Genomic DNA, 16,505 nt, shown 5'->3' with positions numbered 1-16,505 from the left:
GGGGAGATGATCAAGGCAGTAATATGGGGCCTTTGGAGAAAACAGGAGGTTGGTTTGTTTGGATTTTTGTCCAGGTTTGAGGCAAGGGAAACGGCCTAACAAATCAGGGGGGAAAGATGCTGCCCGATTCTCAGACCTGTTGGAACGCTGTTGCATCCTGGGTTTCCGTGCTGCTTTTCACTGTGTAAGGGGAAGTGGTTTGCTTCTCACCTCTTCAGGGAGCTCCCTAGCACACAGCAGGCTGTGAGTGATGGAGACAAGGAGGGTGAACCAGCAGGATTTTAAGCCCTGCGGTAACAGTCTGTGCTGCTCAAGGCAGCATGTGCTGGCTACTCATAGGTCCCAGAATAAGTTCATGGGGTTTGGCACAAAACTGGGGTGTGAATACCAGGAGAGCCACTGAAAAGGCCAGCAAGGGCTCTGGCTGCTTCTCTTCCATAACTCTGCAAGCAGCGTGAATCCAAGGCAGCACTAATTCTCAGGGAAAAGCAGCGAAGACTGCTTGCTCTGTACCCAGCTGGGAACAGAACAGATTCTGCTCAGTCCTGGTGCTGTGCTGCCTTGCTCTGTAGGCTGTGTGGTAGGAGCGTGCCTGCAGCTGGCTGCTCGCATTCAAGGTCCAGAGCAGAGTCCTGCTGCATTAGCCTAAATTCAGTGACCAGGTCTCTGTGTGCTGAGACACAGTTGTACCCTCAAGTACTTAAAAGGCAGACTTATTTACTTAGTGTATGACTAGCACAGCCAAAAATTGTTCATCTTGATGTTACACTTCTTTTTTTGTGTTTCGTAGCGTGCTATGGCACTCTGTGCTACCAGCACCTTGCTGCAATAAAAGCAATTGTGAGGAAGAAGCGGGGGCCTTAGAAAAACAAGTAGGAGGCAGAAGGGCGTTCAGCTTCTGGGGAAGGTAGTCTGGAATGTGAAACAAGCCCTTGGTCTGTCTGTTCCTGCGTAAATGAGCACCGATGAGATGCTGAACAATGGCATTTAAGCCAAACATCACTAGAGCTGAACACGGTGACACAGCAGCTACAGCGGACTCTTGGAGTACAGTTATATCAAGGCCTTTTTCACAGTCATCAGGCTAATAATGTTTAAAAACCTTCAGATTCCGGAGCACATCTTTGCATGAACTCTGATATTTTTCCGTGGCTGTGATGCTTCAAGGTATGGTGCATGGCTTATAGCACTTCATCAAAGACTTGCTCAAGTGAAGTTAAAATAGCCCTTATTTCTGAAGTCTTTTTTTTGCTTGGGACTGGAAGGGAGGTAAGGAGCGCTTCAGTGGAAAGTTGTGTCCCAATCTCAGCTTGAGGGAAGGTCAGCTGGTGGTTGTGGTTTGAAGCTGGCTTGCCTGGAGCCAGGGGTGCAGTAAGCGGTGTTGCAGTGCATTTCCATAGTGAGGGGATGTGGAGTGGAATGGAGCTGGCTGACTGCAGCTCCAGGACCTGGGCACTTCTAAGGGACTGCATGTGCAGGGAAGATGGTCGTGCTCTATTTGTTGAGTTTAAAGAAAGGAAGACGATTTTTAGGGCTGTTAGGCTGGTGAAGGAAGTTGCAGCAGGTTTGAGGGATGGTTTAAATATGTTATTTGGCCAAGTCAGTGGATATAGCTAGAGAAGCACGGTGGGGGTATGGACCATAAATTGATGCATGTATCTCCTAACCTTGGTGCAGAGGGATAGGCGTACAGACTCTGTTGAGTAGGTAGAAGGGACACGTGAAACATGAAAGAGAAATAAAAACATTTTCTAATATTTCCTAAAAATTCCTAAATAGCAGCAAAAGGTACAGTTGGCTGGGTTCTCACATCAAATCCTACAAACAGGTGGTCTGATCTAGGCCACTTTTTCCCGTGATAGCTGAGGAATTTCCAGAGTAGGAAAGAACTGAAATTTTCAGCCTCTTTTTTTTTTTTTGCATATGGAGACTAATTCATGTATTTTAAAGGTCATCTGTTTGCACCCATTAGATACATAGAATCTGTCCTTGCACTGTCTTTCCAATGTGTGATTTCTGTGGGAGAGTTTGACCTGGCCTGGGACATGACCAGGAGAAGCCTGAGGACCACTCTGACGGGTGTATCCCCAAACCTCTTCTGTACTGAAATGCTTTGAGCAACAGAACTGTAGAGGCATGTCTTATTGGGTCTTGTGTTCCCCAATTCGTCAGCTATTTACCTCTAAACTCATAAATAGCTCTGTTTAGTTTGTGTTAAGAGGATGTTCTGAACTGAACTGAACACTTACCAGTGCCAGAGCTCTTCAGTTCCTCTGCAGAATGGCTGTTGTTTCTTTGGGCAGAGGTGAATCCTGAGAACTGTCCTCCTGTGCTGCTGCTGCTTGCTTGGCCGTGTGCTCGTGTGGCTGTGGGCATGGCTGACTGCATCTGGCGCTGGGCTGAGCCTGGGTCGCTCTCAGGATGGCTGGAAGTGTGGTGGGAAGGTGTGAGATGCTGTCTGTGACTGAGAGAGCGTGGCTGAGGTCTTTGTAGCGTCAGGGGAGACCCTGGCAGGGCAGTGCAAGGGAGCGGGGAGCTGGCAGAGTGTGAGGAAGCCGAGAGGTTCAGCCAGACCCACAGACAGAGAGTGCCGGGGGTGCTACAGAAGTGCCACCGGGACCACGAGTTACAGGGGTCAAGAAGAAGGTGAACCTGAAAGGCTAGTTGCAAGCATATGACGGTCGGGGGATCCTTAGAAGCAGGCTGTTAACTGAGATGATCTGTTTTTATTTCCTCAGAGCTCTTGTCTATGCCAGCCGTAAAACGATTTTCTGTGTCGTTTGCAAAGCATCCGACTAATGGTACGTTTGCTTCCTTGATTTGACGTTCCCTCACACTTCTAACCCCATGCTCACATTCAGTTCTCTCTGCACATGTCCTCCTCTCAGCCTTCTTGTGGTTTTTTTTGTGTCTGTGTATCTGGTGTCCAAACATGCTTCACCTTCCCCCATTGTCTTGTTGTGACTAACGTGTCCATTCATCCTCTGTTACCGCTCAGTGGTTCCTCTGCTGTCCCCCAAGGCATTTGTGTCCCAGGTGAAAAAGCAAGAGCAGTGGCTCTGCGAGTGGATTCCTAAAGCAGCCTTTAATTCCACTGCTGACATTAAGGCCTTCTTTCACACTCCCTTTTGTGGGGTTGGGGGTTGGGGGGAGAATACCGTTGGATTTGGGGAGGGGGGGAATATCCACTCCTAAGAGCATCAGCAGCTTAGGTCCTTGGTTTCTACAATGCAGATGTGCAGTACAGAAACAAGGATAGCCTGAGGCTGCCCGTGTGTCGCCTGGAAGAGCTCAGTCTGTGGTGGGAGAGGAGGTGCTGGCAGCATTCCCTCTGCGCACAGTGTTCCCCAGCACAGTCGTTTTAGGAGTACTGGTAACCTCCTGGCCTCCTGCTGGCAAAGTTGTCTGTTAGGGTGATCCCTTGGAGATGTTGGTGGGAGTAGGCTTGCCTTTCCTGCAGAAGTTATCCTGGCAATGGTGTCTTTCCAAGAGCTTTGACTCGTCTGCTCATGGTGGACGTGCTGGCTGGGGCCTGCCACCTCCTGAGGTAGGAAGGGATCCATCCAGGGGGATGGAACCTGCTTCGCTCTGGTCCTGCTCGTAGCTACGGGAAGGCTTGGTAAAGGACCTCTGACTGTGCTTCTGTTGACTCGCTGCCTCTGCTTCATATTGCTGCTAACCTGACACCTGAAGTGTGAGTCTTTTGAGGTGAAACACCACTAGCTCTGTTGTAGAAGGTGCCTCGAACTAGTGTTTGTTATCTGAGTCTTGCCCAGAACCTTTTGACAAGGTTTCACAGCACCGCTGCTATCTCATGGCTCCTGCTGCTGAGACAAGGTAGCACCAAAGCAGATCACTGGAAGGTACCAGGTTAAGTATTTCTGTCTTAAGTGATCAAGGATGCTTCTGCAATCTTGTTGCTTAGTAAATACGAAGATGCTCTGCTCTGCGTGATCTGGAAGGTGAAAGAAGTTCAGAAGACTGTTGTGAAGACCAAAATTTTGAGAAAGATGAAAGGGGAAGGGGCAGCTAAATGCGGCTTTATAATATCAAATAACCGAGGGCAACCTATTTTCTGTGTTTGCTTGGTTTTGTTTTTCGCAGAGTGGCCAACTGCTCGATTTGTTTGTATGTCTGGATACCATCTGAGCTCACGTGGTGTATGTCAGCAGGATGTGTTGTTCTATCTTACCAGCAAAACTTGTACCAAGCAGCAGCCTTCCCTAAGCCACACGACGAAGCAACTGCCCCCACCCCAAATACAGTAAAGTGAAACTGGGCATCAGGTTTTCCCCCAAGAACCCAATGGATGTTTCTAATGGCAAAGTGCTCCTTAATCTGGAAAACAAAGACAGAGGTCCGGCAGGGGTGAGCTTGAAGTCAGGCAGGAAGGATGTTTAGCCACATGAACCACTTGCTTGAGGATGCAAAAGCTATTCACAGCTCTGAATCCGGATTTTGTGTCTGAAGAGCTGCCTCCGCGTGAAATGGGAGGGGTGAACCAGAGCAGTGGCTGAGCACAGCATCAGGCCAGGTGGTGTATGCCCTGGTCTCGTGCGTCCTGGGAGCATGGCATGAGTCCTGAGGCTCTATACGTGGAGAAGACATGCCTGCATGCTAGCATCTTGTCTGCCATGCACGGATATCGCAGAAGATTGCACAGGGCTGTTCTGAGAGTCCGGAGAGGGGAGGGCAGCCCTTCTGTGCCCTCTCTATTCTTCGATGCTCTAAGCACTACGTTGTCGGTCAAACCCTGCTCGAAACCCGGCATCCCTTTCGCAGCCTCCGGCTGTTTGATGCTGGGCCGTTTGCTGTCCTTCGTGTGCCGGCATGGCTGGCTGCCTCCGGCCGCAGGACCGGAGCGCTCTGTTGGCAGCCTGGGTTTCTTGTCTCGGCTGAGGGAGGGTGAACGTGAGCCTGACCTTCTTATCTAGCCAAACCTGAACTGTGTTGGGCTTGGAACGTTTCCTAAAATGTAGTGGCTTGGCAGACTGACAAAGACGAAACCTCGCTGCTCAGGGGCTGCCGCTGCGTGTGGCGAAGGCTGGGCCGGGGGGAGGCTGCCTGCTGCGATGTGCCTGGGGTGTTAGAGCTGAGGGTGTCCCCGGTCTGCTCGTGGCGGGGGGGCTGGGCTTCAGCCTGTGGTGTGGGTCTTTCCCACCCAGCGTCCCTGGTGCTGGCAGCTCCATCCCCACACCTCCACAATTTCTCTATCCACAGCTGCGCTTGCCCCTCTCCTCTCACTCTCTGTGGCCCCTTTCCTCCAGATGCGTTTGAGCACCACCACGTTGCCCAGTTGCTGCGCCGTTTTTCCTCTGACTGTGCCACGAGCCGGAACATCTCCCTGGATGCCACTCTAGCCCATCACCTGCAGCAGTGCTCCTACCACCTGCGTCTCTTCAGGAGCTGGCTGATCTCAGGGCAGGATGACTTGGAGTGTCTTTACGGTACTGCACGCTGCAGCTGCCTTGGTCCCATGCTCTTGTAGCTGAGCACAGACCACTGTCTGCTTGAGAATGCAAACTATGCTTTGCTTCTAAAAAAGGAAAGCGTTTCCCTCACTGCATCCCTTAAATCTCTGGGCGGCTGCTGCAGCAAGCTGTGTGGGCTGTCGCACCCGGCAGTTTTGGAGCCTTAGGCAGTGGCCTTTCCACGTGGAGCCAGGGCTCTTCGTGTGGCTGTGACTGTGCTCTTTCCATCTCTGGCAATTGTTCGTTGCCTCCTTCCTTTAGCCAGGGTAAGCCCTTAAACTTCCTTCAAGTTAGATGCTGAGCTTCTACTGATACAATGCCCTGCTGACATTACAGCCCAGTGCAGGTCTCAGTGGGGTGCCACGAGGTGCCCCGTTACTAACGGAGGAGCCAGAGTGAATAGTAAGAGTCTGGGAAGAAAGAGGATTGAGGAGGTGCTGCAGCTTGTCATGTGCAGAGTGAACTTGCTGTGGAAATTTCGGGGAAGCGAGTGCCTGTGGGACTGTGTTGTTTCTAGAGAGACCAAGTTAACATAGGGCAGGAGCTGAGCTGCTGCGTGGCTGCATTGCATGGCATCTGTTCTGCCTCAGGACCTTCGCAGCGTGTCGTCTCTGATGGGAAGAGGTAGGCGATTTCAGCACTGAATCAGATCAGCATTATACATCAAAGCTTGCTCTTGTTTCTCTCGTATTTTTCAGCCTCTGGCACAGATGGGAAGTCTGATGCATTGAGGTCTCAGCGCTTCTAAGCCAAGTAGAAGGATTCCTCTCTGAGGGGGACAGCTAGCTAGGGCCGGCTGTTGATGTTTATCTTGCACCATAAAACCTGCTTGGTGCATGTGGCTTGCTGAGCTGTGTGGTGTGATGCATGGGCCTCCTTTTGCCTTCAGACCCGTAGGCAGGTGGGGCAGAGACACTATAGCTTGTCATGTAGTGAAGCAATAGCATCAAGGGGTTTTCAGAACCTGGAAAATGAAATTTTTCTTACGCAGTCTGTTTTTTCTTGATACAGCCCTTTCTGTCAAGTAGGTAATTTGGAGATGGCAGTTGCTTTTCATATATAATTAGGACAATCCTCGGTCTCCTAGCAACAAATACTAAAGAGGAGCAAAATTGCTTCAAGGAAAGAGATGCTGGAACACAGCAGAGTGCTCTAAAGCCAAAGCTGAGCTTCCCCTGCTGCAGATCTCAGCCGTCTCCTGTGAGCTCTGGTAGGGAGAGGGAAGGAACTCGGTGCTTTGGGCAGTGGTTCGCCAAATATTGCAGCACGGTGCTGGGTGGTGCAGCCTGCCCCAGTGCAGCCAAATGGATGAGCTCTGTACCTCGGTGCGGCAGCCTTTCTGCGTGGGAATCAGATCTCTGTGATCAGTGAGTTCGATCTTGTTTTCTGGCTGTCATCAGGCCCACAGTTAATTAGCACGGTTGGAATTCCTGCTGGGGTTCTTCTCAGAGCAAATGTTTCTTTGGTCTCTGCAGCTGAGAGCACAGGTTCCCCCCCCTTGTGAAAACTACATACTCTTATCTGCGCTTTCTTGGCTTTCAACCATATCCACACAAAGAAAACATGAATTAGAAGATAAAATCAGAGAGTTAAAAGTATGCAGTTGGCATCCATAGCTGCAAGGATCAACGGTGGAGCCCTGACGCGGCCTGTCTGGCAGCCTGTGCTTTTCTGTGTGGTCATAGCTGGGGAAAAGAAGTGTGAGGTCAGTCCATGGTGGTAATAAGTAACAGTGGTACTGAAGCTGGAGGGCAGCTGTGGAGGAACAGGGGATGGCTCTGTGATAACGAGCGGGCAGTAAGCCAGCAGTTGATGTTCAGTGTAAATACATTTAAATGATGAGGGGAAACAGCCCCAAATGCATATATAAATGGTGGGCTCTGATCCGACCATCACGGCTTCGTACGATGTGGGGAAGGCAGGAATGCGCAGTCTGGGAAGGATGGTGGTGGTGGTGGCTGGACTGGGCTGGAGAGGGGTGGGGGACCTGCGGTCAGTGCCTGCTCCCACACAGGACCTGGGAGGCTTCCAGCAGAGCAAGCAGAAGCAGCTTCAGCCAGAAGGGATTTTTTCCCCCGCAGTACGTGGGGGTGTTGGGAGCTTAACTGGGCTCAAGGGGAAGCTGGAGATTATGGAGGGGACATCTCAGGTTCAGAGCAGTTCTGAGCTGTAGGTCGCTGCGGTTTGGGGAGCTGCTGGGGGGAAGGGTCGCTGCAGCTGTCCGCCCCTGTAGCCCTTCGTTCATTGCCGCCTCTGGCACTGTGGGCAGAGGTGCTGAACGAGGACAGACCTTCAGGCTGACTGTACAGGCTTAGATTTAGAAAGGCTGGGTAGCAAAAATCCTAGTTCCTGTAAGCATTGTGTATGCATACCTAAACATATGCAAATATACACGTGGCGTATTTCAGTTCTCCCCACAACATAAGGCTGGACCGACCGAGCGTGCTAGAGGGGAAGCTGCTGGGTGCGCTTTCTCTCATGCCCTTCAGAATCTCTGCTGAGGCTGGGCAAGTGCTTCTTCACTCCCCAAATGCTGGCGTGCGGCCCTTTGGCGTGCAGACCTTTTGGGGATGTGCCAGGTGCCCTCGGTCTGCTCTTTGCTTTCAGGATCTGCGTTAGAAAGGAGCAGGCACCCTCTCTGCTCCGCTGTGGGGTTCACAGCTGGAGAGCCGGGCAGCAACCTGGCAAATTGTGCGTAATAATGTTCGGAACAATTAGGCAAAAATATAATACACAACAAGGATTGCTTCAGACCAGAAAGTCTTCTCACCTGAGTCTTCCTTGGGCTCTCTCTGTTGGCTGGCAAAAGGTTTTGGCTGCTTTCTACCTGCCAGCCTGCTGCAGCAGTGAGTACGTTCTCTCTTTTAACGACTCCACTCTGCTAGCAGAGAAGCTTGCTGTCTTTGGGACCTCAGTTCAGTCTTGGTAAAGCTGAGGAACGTGCCGTGGGGACTACTTGAAGGCTGCTCCTTTGTCGTGCCCACTAGCCAGGAGGTCTGTTGGCTCCTGGTGATCTGCTGAATTGCCAGCTCCGAGGGTGATCACACCGCCACTGATTTCATTCGGTGCGGGGCACGTGATCCGTATAAACGCAACTTTCTCAGCTCATGCTACACAGGAAGCTTTCTTCTTGTCACTCTGGCACATACGTAAAATTTAGGAAACTGTGGGACCTTGATTGAAATTAGGTGTTTCCTTCTAATAAGATAGTATTGATTTCCTCTTGAGGGTTTAGACTGGGACATCTCCTGCAGTAACCAAGATGATGCAAATGAATTCAAGGTCTTTTTTTTTTTTTTCCCTTTGTTCTTCCCTTTTCCCAGTATAAAAATCTGCTTATTTTAGTTCTGCTGCAAACACCTTTGGTTGAATTCTCTTTCAGACCTCAGGGTGACTGAAGGAAATGCAGCTAAACAGATGAACATACCTGTTAGACCCGCAGCGAAAGAGCAGTGGGGTAACGCAGCGTACAGGGCTCGCTCAGAGAGCTGTGCTGGGTTTGCTTGGTGTTCAAGCCATGCAATCATAAAGTAGGTGCTGGCTGTTTCAGAATTCATCATTGTGTAGTCCAGGTAAGAAGGTGGCACTTCTTAGCTCTTTCTTTGAGGTCATCTGTTCACAAGAGTTCTTTGAGTCCCTTCAGCCTGCCGGAGTCTCCTGGCAGTCTGGGATTCTCTGGTTTAGCTGGGAGGTGCGAGACAGGTGCAGGTCTCCATTTGCTTTATCTGGTGTAGTGTGCTAGGTGATCTCTGCAAAAGGCCCCTTACACCCAAATCCCCTCCTTAATGCTCTTATGAAGTGCTGTGTGTCAGCACTAGGCAGCTCTGGAACAGCCTGGCTCTCGGGGGAGAGTCACTTGCCTCCTTGAACGTGCAGAAGACTTCTCCATAACCCTGATCACGCCAAGCGGACTCTGACAGGGAGCAGTAGAGCGTGCACATGCCAAGAACCTGGAGCTCCAGGGAGAAGCGCTCAGACCGGAACATAATTAACTCAGCTGTAATGTGAGTGGGCCTTCAGCTTTGGCATCAGCATCCCTGGGAGAGACAAAACAGGACTTGTAATCCTCCAGCAGGATTGTACCCCCGGTGCTCTCAGTGGCAGAGTGGCTGCAGGCAGCACCAGTCTCTCTGCTGCTGGCTCAGGATGCTGCTGCGTTACTGATTCCAAGTGGACATTCCCCCATAGCTGCTCCCCCACAGCACACACAGTCTCCAAAATAATACATCCTCAGCAGACTCCTCTGCCTTGTGTATCTTAGGGTTTTTCCCATAACCAGACCTTGTTTTCTTTACTCTAATAGATGGTTTCTTCCTATTTTACTGAAGAAAAATTTTGGAGACATGACCAGCTGTACTTCTTGCCCAGAGAAGGCTACAGTTGACTTTGGGATTCATTTTTAGCTACTTTGGTCTGCAGCCCCCCGCCACGTGCCCCTCCTTGCGGGGCAGAGCTAACTCTGGAGGAAGCAGTTGCCTTCTGCATCCCTAATGCAGCTAGCGTAGTCAAACCTGAACAAAATGAAAAACAACTTGTTCCTCTGTGGGCTGCTGCTGCTTGATGTTGGTACAAAATGAATGGAATTCTGTCTAATTTCTTGTGCCGGTGTCTGTATCACAGACTCCTGCCCTGCAAGCACCAGGAAAAGTTTTGGGAAGCATCGGCAGGAGCCCAGCAGTCAGCACCGGGTGACTGTCAGGCTGGCAGGGTTCCTGCGGTTTGCACTCCTGCTCTGGTTTTGCTGCCCCTTCCCAAAGTTGTCAGTTCTTTGCTGAATGCATGTGGTGTGGCAGTGTCAGAGCCTTCCCCGGGGACTCCGGCGGCTGCTGCGACACGCGTCAGGGTCGCGGGCTGTGGTGGGAACCTCCGTTTTGCCCCGGCTGCGGTGCTGTCAAACTGCCCCCAGCAGCTAAGCAGGGCAGGGCAGGTGTGCAGGGAACTGGGCTGCCGTACGGGAGTGAGAGGGATTTTTTGAAAATACTGATGTTTCACATTGAGAAGGGAAACTTTTGCCTCTTCCTCTACTTGCTTGAGACTGGTTAGGTGGCACAGTGCTGAGCAGAGCCTTGCAAGCTGGCATTTGGCACTTCAGGGATATGGGTGTATCGTTCCACATCCGTAACATTGTCCATGTCCCATGTTTCCTTTAATGCTGGACTTTTCATTTCCTCTTTTTATTAGAGGAGTGCCCAAGCGCTCAGACCCCCATCAGTGCCTACGATGTATCTTGTAACTGCGTTGTTTTGCCCTATGTTATATTCAAACTTATTTTTCTTTGGAGATGCCAATAGCTGAGACAACTTCGGCCCCTCAGCCAGGTTCTGTTGTGAAGCGGCATTAGGCTCATACTGTGCTCCACCACCATCTCCACACAGCTGTTCGTTAAGGCTTGCCCTCCCCATTTTCCTTTAGCTCTGCCTCCCAGAATGCCTGTGAGAAAATAATGAACAGACACCCTTCCTTATTCAGGACTTCCACTCTAAGGACCTCTCGGCAAGGGACAGAGGAGTATGATATTTTTCTTGTGTCTTTCTACAGTCCTTCATTGTAGCCAAGGATTTGTTGTCCTCCAGGTCTTGAATGGATGTCTGTAGGCCCTTGGTGGTGTAGGTAGCCTCTCTGGGCTGTCTGGAGGGTTCTTTATTTCCAGTAACCGTATGACAGTGAATGTCCCTGCAGCATTGCAAACTAGAGATGATCAGGTCTGCAGCCTTCTCATACTGCATGTGAATCCACAAATGCCATCTGCTGGCTCCTGCTCCTTGCCTCTTGGAGAAACGGGTTAGGTGAGTGGATTGGAGCCAAGACTCTCCCGGAGGTGACTGGAACACTTAGCAGATAATTCAGGTGCTCTAGGTCTTCTCCTTAGGTGCTGTCAAGCTGCAGGGATTGAGTTTAGCACATCAGTGTGCTGGGCAGAAATCCTGACGCAGTACTAGGTCAAGAGTGATTTCCTTTCTCTGTAGGAACAAACCCAGTTCCTTCCTGGGGTCTTTTTGAGCTCCTTGGAGGGACAGAGACAGTCACAGAATGGGAAGCCTAAGCTTAAGGAGTCTAGAGGGCTTTAAAGTCAAGAGGTGCAGAGGAAAAGGAGGCACCTTTCCCATATGACCAGAGACTCATTTGTTCCTTCCTTGCTCCTCTGGCAGTTTCAGGTTGGCTTGGTTCCACAAACCATCGCCGAGAAGTTTGGATGAAGAGGAAGATGCTTTGCCGTAATATTCCACTGGTTTGAGTAGCAAAGAATTTATCGTGAGCAGTTGTGACGCAGCATAGCTCCGAGCAAGTGTCTGTTACACGTTGAGATACCTTTCTGCTAATTCTGGCTTTGCTGGCAGTGATGTCTGTTAAGGGGACGAGTAATTCAGACTGTGTCCCACCCCTTCCTTGGGATATGGCCTGTCGGGCGTACACTGAAGGGTCTTGCTGTGAGAGAGGGAGGTTCTGCTGCTCCCCGCGTCTGTAGCAGTGTGCACCGCCGTGCTGGGGGGGGGAGGGCGGGCTGTGCGCCATGCGGGGTGTCACTAGCGGTGGGAGCCCTTCTGCGGGAAATTCTGTTGACTTCACTCAGATTCTGTTTGGCTTCTGTGAAGTGTGGGCACCGTGCCAAGTTCTCCATCACAACCATCTATTTTAGCAAAAGGGTCACAGGCTTTGCAGCAAACACGGCTGCTGCTAGACAGGTTTCCTCCTCTTCCCCCTCCTTCTGCGTGTGCCTGGATGCTTGCTTTCAGGTCTGTTATTGCATGTGATTGCCTAGTGGCGATTTTCTTGGCCTCCAAGAGGTGACCTTAGGCCTGAGTGTGCCTGTTGTTTGATTCCCAGACTGCCCAGCTCCTCCAGCCGTGAGCGGTCCTGCATGGATTTCGGTTGCTGTTTGCTCTATTCATTTTCTGATTGGGTTTCTTTCCAGGTTTTGAAGGCTGTTCCATGGTTCCCACCATTTATCCCCTGGAGACCCTGCACAACTCCCTCTCTTTGCGACAGGTCAACGAGTTCCTGACGGCTGTGTGCAAGAGTTGCAGCGAATCGCATGTCCAGTCTACTGCAGGTACTGGTGAGGTGGGCTTGGCACTGGGTAACCAGAGCAGTCGAGGCAGGGAGAACTTTGTCTTTTACGTTACCAGGACAGCTCAGCCCGACAGGGCTGGCAATAAGCACAGTCCCTGAAGCCTGTTCCAGGGTGTTCGAGCCCAGGAGTGAGCTATGGATCCAGCCCAGAGCCACCCTAGGCCGCTTGCTTGAGAGACAAGTAGTGGGTCAGGTCCGTCTGTAGCTGACAAGTACAGTGATGTGGATACAAACTCCAGCTCGGGAAATCTTGGCCTCATATTCCCAGCAGCTGGTGGACAGGCATGGCTCTGGATTTGCACCGTTCCTGAGCTCTTCCCAGAGTGCCTGCTCCTGGCTGCTGGGCTACGAGCCATTCCTTGATGTCTGTCTGAGTAGTGCTGATCTGCGTGTTTTGTTTTTCTCTCGAAGCTCTGTTTGATTCAATGATTGGCAGCCAGATACCAGGAGACCCCTTTATGTCCCAGCGGATCTTGTCATCATCCTCTTTGCCGTTGCGCCAGCGTTCGGATAAGCCCCCTTGGTGTGAGTGTGCTCCCTTCTTCATCAGGGTGAATGCGATGGTGAGGGAGGGAAGTAAAGGGTGCCAAATGGTGGAGGCCAAGTGTTTGTGCTCAGGGTTTCTATGCTCTCCCCTTGGAGGAACAGGAACAGAAGGAGGAAATAGGTAAAAGGGAAAGTAGTCGTGTGCCCCCGGAAAGAACTTCCATAAAGATGCTAAAAGGGGCTCCCTGTAGGACTGTGTATCACGGGGACATCTGCTGCTGGGTGGAGGCTGTCTCTCCAGACATCCCCTGCTTCGTGTACTGGAACACGGAGGGCCTGAATGCCCTTCATTTTCACTTCAGGTTTTGTGATTCTCCATGACATGTGGCCAACTCAGTGCTGGCATGTGGAAGTGTCTTCTTACCCTAAGCAGCCACGTACGTGCCTCACTCAGAGCTCTGTATGGGACAGCCGAGCATTCAGTTCTTCACTTAAATGTGTTTCTGCAGCTCCTGGCCTCGCTTGTCACAGCCTCTGCAGAGCTGCTGACTGCTGTTAGTCGCCTTTGCAGACTGACTGGAGCTCGAAGGCGAAAGCGTTGGCCAGCACTCGCACAGCAAGTGCCTTCACACAAGCCAGGCTGCTGCTGAAGGAGCAGTCCTACTCTTCTCCGAGCTGCACAGCCCTTGTGCCAGCAGTAGCCTGTGTTTGTGTAGGCAGCAAGGGCAGGGAACTGATCTGGCTGGAAACAGTTGCTTGATCCTCCTCCCTTTATTGGGCTGGCTCTAATTTAGATCTGTTCTCTAGTTTTGCTCATTGTACAATGTGAGGCAAGAATAAGCATTAGTGCAGAAGCAGTATTTCTTCTTCCAGTGGTGACTCTAGCTCAGCATTGGGGGGTTTTGTGTGTCAGGAACCAAGAGGAGCAACACTGAAGCTGAGTGTGTTCCATAATTAGGAGGGAACAAAAGAAGCTGCTTTTCAGCTCAAAGCCCAGCACCACCCTTCCCGTTTTGCTCTGTAATGACAGCAGAACCCACGCTTGGCTGCGTGCCGGCATAGCGCTGTGTGACGAGGTGTCCTTGTGGTGGTTGTGTTGGGTTTTCATCAGCTGAGCTGCCAGAAACACACCCAAGAGCAGCTCCATGCCCCGGCCGCGTTGCGTGGCACGTGGGCGACCCTCCCTGCTGATGGTAGCACTGTGGGACTGCGACAGCTCGGGTCTGCCCAGGCTTTGGGTGGGGGGAATACCCGCGAAATGTTGAGAGTTTTGGGAATACCCATGGAATGTTGAAGGTTTTGGGAATACCGGCGAAATGTTGAAGGTTTTTCTTCCTCTTTGCAGACAGCAGTGGCCCCTCCAGCACTGTCTCCAGTGCAGGCCCGTCCTCCCCAACCTCTGTGGACAACTGTGCTCGTTTCAGCTTCACTGACAAACTTTCCATCAGTCCCCCGAAAGGCGACGAGCAGCCGAGCAGCCAGTCCCCCGAGCAAGAAGCGGGGCAGCCCCCAGGCGGAGGGCTGGGCGCAGAGGTGGGCACGGCCGGGCTGGCGGTGGCAGAGCCCAGTGCCCCCGAGACCCTGACCTGGAGTACGGGCCCAGAGCCGGGCAGGGTCCTGGAGCTGTGCAAGAAGGAGCTGGCGGAGAAGGACGCTAACCCAGAGGAGAAGAGCGTGGTGGAGCTGGATGAAGAGGAATCAGCTGGGGAAATGCTAGAGCCAAGTAACACAGGGAACCCAGAGTGTGGTGCAGGGTCTGATACGAGGCTGGCTGGGGAGGGGGTGGAACCGGGTGAGGGGCGCGCGGGGGGAATGACCGGCCTGGATCAGGCGGGGCTGTCCGAGGAGATCTTGGCGCCCTGTGAAGAGGAGCTGCCGGGAGAGGGGTTGGACCCAGAGCACACGGGCAAGGAGCTGCTGGGGGATGGTGCTCGGCCAGGCCAGCTTCTCTCTGGGCGCCTGTGCCAGGTGCAGCCACCGCCTCCCGAGGAAGGGGTGGAGGAGCTGCAGCCGCTGTGTCGGGAGGCTCAGCAGAACTAGTGGCTCGCGGGCCAGCACACTGCACGTGCTTCTAGCCTGGAGGCAGCCCAGCTTCCTGCACAGCACCTCGTGCAGCTGGCTGTCCGCAGCACAGAACAAGCCATGTCCCAAGGCCACAGGACTCTGGGGTGTGGGAGAGTCTGCTCGGCTCCTCCACAAGCCAGCTATCCGCCACTCGGCAAGGGGCAGTGCCCCGTCTGCCTTGTTAAACGAACAAGAAATGCAGCCGTGGTGCTGGTGTGGCGCCTCCATGGAGCAGGGACACGGGGCTGCGTTTGTTCCCAAGGGCTGTATAGCTCGCCGGGACGGCAGTGAGAGGATTGGTACAGCCAAGGCATTTGGGGTGGTGAGTCCAAAGGGGACAGATGCTCCCTTGAGAAATTTTGGCCCATGGCCTTCAGAGAAAGGCGTTCTGGGCCCGGACTAATTGGATCTGTCATGACCACCAACCTCCTCTCTGTTCCTTCCTTCTTCCTCTCCCAGTTCCCACCACTGGCCACCAAAACCAGGTCCAGAGAGTCCATGGCAGAAAGACTAGGAGGAGCAGAAAGCGTTCTGAGTGAGTGTGGGAAGGAGAGTAATGGAGGGGATCGGGTTCAAGACCGCTGCTTGCAAGAAAACGTCTCTTTGGCGTGGACTTGGACGTTTTCCTGCTGGGCTGGGGCAGGCAGGCAGGAGCCTGGGGGTCCAGCCTGAGAGGTGGGCAGGGAGGACACACACGGGTGTTTTTTTTTTCTAGTCCCCAAGGGTCAGGCAGGGTACAGCTCTGAAGTCTTGGTGACAGAAATTAAAAGAAACTGCTATTTGAACAAATCAGGATTATTAGAAACCAGTAAGGAGAAATCTTTATTATATATAAAATGAAAAGTATTTAATGCATATTTATGTAAAAGACTTGCGAGCACAAGCCTGAGGGCAAGATTGATACGGGTGGCCCTGCCGCACCGCGAGTGCAGGCCGGGGCTGTGCCTCCTGCGCCTCCTGTATTTATGGACAAGTCTGCGTGTTCGTCTGTAGCTAGGCTCTGTGTTCTTGTGAAGCTGTGCCCAAAGATTTCCACGCTGTGTTGTGATGATGTGTGTTCACAGTAAATCTATGCTGTGGGTCTGGTGTCTGTCTCTGATGCCGACGGGCGCAGCGGGGTGTGCACGTGCCAGAGCTTGCAGGTGCCCGGGACAGCGGCCCTGCCTGTGCCCCACTGTCCTGAAGGAGGAACCATGGCAGAAGCCACAACCAAAGCGTGTGCGCAGGCACGGGGCTTTGCTCAGGAAGGCCAGATACCTCTCTTTTTTTTTTTTTTTTTTTTTTTTTTTTTTTTTTTTTTTTTTTACTTCCACAGAAGAACTGGCCATACTGGGCAAAAGGTCCTGGCTTCCCAGGTTCCAGGGTGGTTTGTGGTAGAGTGAAGATGCCGGGGTGACGTGTTTGGCTCCTTTC

At 52.2% G+C, this 16,505-nt stretch overlaps 1 protein-coding gene across 9 annotated transcripts in view; it reads left to right on the top strand.

Moving 5' to 3' along the window:
- The window catches only part of PPIP5K1 (diphosphoinositol pentakisphosphate kinase 1), a 48,657-nt gene extending 32,484 nt beyond the window's left edge, over positions 1-16,173 (top strand). For 5 of the 9 annotated variants that reach the window (XM_040601052.1, XM_040601053.1, XM_040601051.1 and 2 more), the window contains 4 exons: positions 2,739-2,801; positions 12,385-12,522; positions 12,954-13,067; positions 14,374-16,173. In XM_040601052.1, coding sequence (XP_040456986.1) covers positions 2,739-2,801; positions 12,385-12,522; positions 12,954-13,067; positions 14,374-15,068 — 1,010 coding nt within the window. In that variant the 3' untranslated portion in view covers positions 15,069-16,173. Of the gene's footprint in view, positions 1-2,738; positions 2,802-5,267; positions 5,448-12,384; positions 12,523-12,953; positions 13,068-14,373 lie in introns of all 9 variants that reach the window. The other 4 variants (XM_040601054.1, XM_040601056.1, XM_040601058.1 and 1 more) reach the window with 3 other exon arrangements.
- The last annotated feature ends 332 nt before the right edge of the window (positions 16,174-16,505 follow it).

The sequence above is a fragment of the Falco naumanni genome, chromosome 7 (genome assembly GCF_017639655.2).
Source record: "Falco naumanni isolate bFalNau1 chromosome 7, bFalNau1.pat, whole genome shotgun sequence".
In the NCBI taxonomy this organism is placed as follows: domain Eukaryota; kingdom Metazoa; phylum Chordata; class Aves; order Falconiformes; family Falconidae; genus Falco; species Falco naumanni.
Note: the sequence above shows the minus strand (reverse complement) of the source record. Positions and strands in the feature narration are given on the sequence as shown.